Below are 5,412 nucleotides of genomic sequence, written 5' to 3' on the forward strand. Positions count from 1 at the left end.
TTTTTCTTTTTCTTTTTTTCATTTTTAGTTCTCCATGCCGAGCTTAGGAGGCTTATTGAAGAAACGGCGGACCAAGGATTCGCAGACCCTCAGCAAAGAGCTTGAAGCCGGTTCGTCACCCACCGCGGCCCAGACGCAGACGTCACCAAACCAGCATCACCACAGCCACCAATCCCATCCCTCTACTACTGCCACTTCCCCCGACGCTGCTTATACCTCTGCGCAACCTCACCAATCGTCCCACGACCATCACAATCGCTCTTCAGGCACTAATCGAAGCCACCCCGAGGGTCAACCATCCTCCATGCAATCCGCCGTGACGCAATCGCCCTCGGCCCACCATCACCATGGCCACCACCACACCAACTCTCATAATGTCGCCAGTATACAGAACATAATTCATTCCTCCCACCAGAGCAGCCAGTCAGTCGGTGGCAGTTCGCAACAATCACAAAACCGAACCACCAAGGGCAAGTACTCTCTCGAAGATTTCAGCCTCCAGCGCACGTTGGGCACCGGGAGCTTTGGTCGAGTCCATCTCGTGCAGTCAAAGCACAACCACCGCTTCTATGCCATCAAAGTCTTGAAGAAGGCCCAGGTGGTCAAGATGAAGCAGATTGAGCATACTAATGACGAACGACGAATGCTCAATCGCGTCAGGCATCCGTTCTTGATCACCCTGTGGGGCACATGGCAGGATTCGCGAAATCTGTACATGGTCATGGATTTTGTCGAGGGAGGTGAACTCTTCAGTCTGCTTCGCAAGTCTCAGGTGGGTGATCCTCCCCGTCTTCGTTGCTCCAGCATGTACGCTGATCCGAGGGGTCCCCGTCTAGCGATTCCCTAACCCCGTGGCCAAGTTCTACGCCGCGGAAGTCACGCTGGCGCTGGAATATCTGCACACCCACCAGATTATCTATCGAGATCTGAAGCCGGAGAATTTACTCCTCGACCGGCATGGCCACCTGAAGATCACCGACTTTGGTTTTGCAAAGGAGGTGCCTGACATCACCTGGACCCTGTGTGGCACACCCGATTATTTGGCTCCCGAGGTTGTTTCATCCAAGGGTTACAACAAGTCGGTGGACTGGTAAGTCTTCCTGTCCGATCCCCTGGTGGGAGCCCGCCGATAAGGAACCCCACTGACAGGGTAAAGGTGGTCCCTTGGAATCCTGATCTTCGAAATGCTGTGTGGCTTCACACCCTTCTGGGACAGCGGATCGCCGGTCAAGATCTATGAGAACATTCTCCGGGGTCGGGTAAAATACCCACCGTACCTACACCCAGATGCTGTGGATCTACTGTCCCAGCTGATCACCGCAGACCTAACCAAGCGGCTGGGTAACTTGCATGGTGGTCCGGAAGACGTCAAGAATCATCCGTGGTTCGCCGAGGTCACCTGGGACCGACTGGCCAGGAAAGACATCGATGCTCCCTATGTACCACCGATCCGGGGAGGACAAGGTGATGCAAGCCAGTATGACCGCTATCCAGAAGAACAGGAAGCCTACGGTCAAGGCGGTGAAGACCCGTATGTGCAACTTGCTCGGTGTATTCTTTCCGCATTACTGACGATCACAATTTAATCTAGTCACGGCCATTTGTTCCCCGACTTCTAACTTTTCTACGAGTCATGATGAAATGATCATTTCACCATAGCTGTCTAGAGTAAAGGCAATGGACTACCTCGATGTAAAGACGCGGGGGTGACGCCTTATCTTATAGCCCTATTGACTAGGCCACAGAAATAGCAGCCGTGAAAAAGACAACCATGCTATTACTTTTACACATTGTCTCCTCGATCGGTTCGATTGTCTGGATGATCGCTGGCCGACTTGACCTTTGGATTTCTGTTTCATCGTTTTTTGGAGCATCTACCTTTGTATATCGGGCGCGGGCTTCTCGCGCTGTCGCATTCCACGTACCTCGGCCTCCATTGATATGGATCGCTTTCACGAGCATCGAGGCAACTAAATCTCCAGTACTTGTGTTTGGTTTTGAACAAGGATCAGGTGCTTTCGGGGTTGGTTCTACTCCGGGGTCTTCCGCCGAGTCGATCGCTTGCATCGACTGGACTGTTTGGTTTCTCGCGTCATGGTTTGATAATAGTTGCAAGTATTGGGATGCTACTTGGTTGCTTCGTTCAGTTCTTTTTTCAGAGACCTGTATAATGTACATATCTTTCAAATGCAATAAAAGTAGGCTATGGATCTGTGCATACCGCATCTACCAAAATGCTCCAGACAGGCTACCAGTGGACACCTGTCTGCCACTACGGATCCGTTGCCGTTGCCTTCCAACCCATCTGATAGGGGACCCCCAGTCCACCACAAAACGTGCGCCGTTATCGTACACCATTCCAACAATACACCCCCCAAATCATGAAAGGAGAGAAAAGGCGACAAGAGAATTTGCGGGACACCCAGGCTGACGTCCATAAAAAACTGGAGAAATCGATCGCGCTTCCGATTACCATCTATAGAATGCTTCCATTTTCCTATAAACCCCGACGCTAATTTACAGACTGGTCTCGGTAGGGGTGGCCATCATGGCGAGGTTCTCAGCACCGCCGAGACGCTTGCTTTCGCGGGAGACACGAGAGACGTAGGTACGGCTGGCGGTGTTCCAGAAGGAGATGTACTTCTCCATGCACTGAGAGAGACAGGTCTCTTCCTTGGGGGTGATGGAGGAGCCGGGGGCGGGAATGCAGGCGTCGAAGCAGTGCTCATTCACTTTCTATACTGTTGTCAGAAACTAGACGCTGGCCGCAAGGAGAATCTGGGCATACTCCGATCAGATTGCGAGCATTGGCCATGGCAGCCTCTTGCTGGAGCTGCTTGATGATGGCAGTCTTGACCTCCTGCGGGTTGCCAGAAGCATTGTTGGAGCCGGATCCGAAGAGCGCCATTGTGCTGATGGGTAGAGATGTGATATGAAGGAAAGTGGAGGCGGAATTAAAATGTTTTTGGCAGGATAGGTCAATCAGCGATACAGTAATTGTTGAGGTCACGGGGCTGGCCACAGGATCTGAACCTCAAAGTCCGCGGGCCATGGCCGGCCTGTGTGGCTGGTGCACGTCCGTTCGCCGGGGCTGACTGCGCCACAGTTGCGATGTGGACACTTGTTTGCATGTTTACTGACGTCGATCTCTGACCAGTCTACATGGGAGTCCCTTCTGACAGTTTGCTTCGGCACCGCTCTTCTTCCATTCCGTTCTTCGCTCCTTCGTTCTCTTTTTGACATTTCTCTCTATTATTCTCCGGTCGTCGACTTACCGTTCGATTGACCTTGTCCTCCGTCTCCTGCAATTGAGCTCGGAGCTTGTGCATGTCCCGGTGACATTGATCTACGCCTTGCTGGTGGAAAGGAACCCAATTTCGTTAGCTGCAGTCTGTCATTCATAACTATCAGAACCTACCTGCTTTTCACGGTCGTTTGTGTCTGCCACTTGTTATAGCTCATTATCAAATCCTGCCTCACAATGCTACTCCCGCGGCTTTCTTCCCTCCTGTGTCTTGCCGGCCTGGCGACTATGCCAGTGGCCAATGCTTACGACGGCGATGAGAACATCAAGAGCATTCCAGTACGCCCGCACACCCAGTCGACCGTATAACGATCGCGCACTAACTAACCGGGTCAATAGCTTCGCACTCACAGTCTCGCTCCGGTGGGTCCCATCCAACTCATTCACAGCGATTTCGACTAGGTCGATTTCGGCGCTCTAGACACAGCCCTGTTAACGCAATGATAGCCATATCTGGATTCAGACTTCCAAAGCCGCTGGTTCGATTTTGGTGGCGACACGATAATCCGCGCAGACAAGTACCCAACCCCACCCACACGATGGTCTCAGAGGAGCAAGGGCTGAACAATGGCAGATACATCCGTCTTACGGCCGATCGACCCTCGCAGCAGGGATGGATCTTCTCCCGGGTTCCCCTTACTGCGACAAACTGGGAGGTCAGTTCATTCTGTCCGCTATGGTAACCGACAATCGGTTCTGACAAGTGTGTAGATCGAGCTCGAATTCAAGCTTCATGGAAATGGTAATCTGCACGGCGATGGCTTTGCCATGTGGCTCACCAAGCAGCGCGCCACGCAGGGTCCTGTCTTTGGTTCAACGGATAACTTCGAGGGTCTCGGTATCTTCTTCGACACCTACAAGAACAACCGTCCCGGCACCTCGTTCCCTTACGTGATGGCTATGATGGGCGACGGACAGACTAGCTACGACCAGGCGCATGACGGCAAGGCCAATGAATTGGCTGGTTGTTCCGTAAGTCATCAAGACCCGGGTAAACGCAGAGGTGTGCTAACAAGATCAGGCTCGTGGTCTGCGAGGCGCTTCGATCCCCACCAAGGCCCGCTTGACGTACTTCCAGGACAAGTCGTTGACTCTCGACTTGCAGTACAAGTCTGAGGACAGCTGGACCAACTGCTTCACCCTGACCGCACCCGAGACCAACATCGCTATCCCATCCGTCGCGTACCTGGGCTTCTCTGGCGAGACCGGTGAACTGAGCGACAACCAAGACATCGTCTCGGTGAAATCACAGAACCTTTACAGCGTCGGACCGTCCAGCCGCTCTAGCCGTGGACCAAGCACCGACAGCGGTCGCGTCAAGAAGACCAAGAAGAGCAAGGGAAGCTGGAGCGGGTTCCTGTTCAAGGCTGTTCTGTTCTTGGCTGTTGCTGCAGGCTGCTATATTGGGTTCACCGTATACCGGAACAAGCAGAGATACTCGAGGTTCTAAGAGGTGGTGAGGGAAGACATCCAGGAAAAACAAAGAAACCCCCAAAAAATTGAGTATGGTGTTCTGTTTCTACGTGATTGCATAGCCGTGTTGTTACTTGGAGATTCCAATATATTGTGACGAACAAAAGTTTCACGAGTCCATGCGAATTTGGAGCGTTCAATGCCAATTATGCGCCTGTCACGAATATCATGAACAGGCGCAGCATGAATAGTAGTAGTAAGGTCCAAAGATATGCGTTCAATTCTCAATCAGGGTATCATATGTAAACACAGAACGCCATCACCATGCAAGTCTCAACACCAGCTCACGACTGCCCTTTCATCTCACTCCACAGATGATCAATAATCTGAAAAACCTCAGTAACACTGCGCATAACCGTCTCATCAATCCCCAAGGCACCATACCGATGCTGAATCTTATCCGGATGCCATCTCACCCGCTCAGCCTTCAAAACCGCCAACAGATCCTCCGCCGGCGCATGGCGCATAAACTCCTCAACCGTCTCTCTACTCACATCCGCCCTCTTCCCCGACTCAACCGGCCAAAAGACCAAATTCCTCAGCCTAGCTCCCTCCCCGCCACCACTACCACCACCACCAGTATCCCTAACCTGCTCAACCGCCCGATCAACCTCCCCCCAAGACCGGACATAGTC

At 52.5% G+C, this 5,412-nt stretch overlaps 2 protein-coding genes across 2 annotated transcripts; one reads left to right on the forward strand and one right to left on the reverse strand.

The window, feature by feature from the left end:
* Positions 1-2,517: 2,517 nt before the first annotated feature.
* tim13 (protein translocase subunit TIM13) lies at positions 2,518-3,000 on the reverse strand (the record flags this gene model as incomplete). The annotated part of the gene is made up of 2 exons (XM_015556883.1): positions 2,518-2,736; positions 2,789-3,000. Coding segments are annotated over 2 exons (417 nt in total), but the record flags the coding sequence as incomplete, so codon positions are not given.
* Positions 3,001-3,241: 241 nt separating this feature from the next.
* Positions 3,242-4,754, forward strand: ANOM_011628 (legume-like lectin family protein; the record flags this gene model as incomplete). Its single annotated transcript, XM_015556884.1, has 6 exons — positions 3,242-3,583; positions 3,644-3,667; positions 3,752-3,822; positions 3,879-3,960; positions 4,016-4,276; positions 4,326-4,754. Exons 1-6 carry the CDS (start codon positions 3,482-3,484, stop codon positions 4,752-4,754), a joined length of 969 nt encoding a protein of 322 aa, XP_015400886.1. The 5' UTR covers positions 3,242-3,481.
* Positions 4,755-5,412: the final 658 nt, after the last annotated feature.

The sequence above is a fragment of the Aspergillus nomiae genome (genome assembly GCF_001204775.2).
Source record: "Aspergillus nomiae NRRL 13137 chromosome Unknown contig00771, whole genome shotgun sequence".
Taxonomy (NCBI): Eukaryota; Fungi; Ascomycota; class Eurotiomycetes; order Eurotiales; family Aspergillaceae; genus Aspergillus; species Aspergillus nomiae.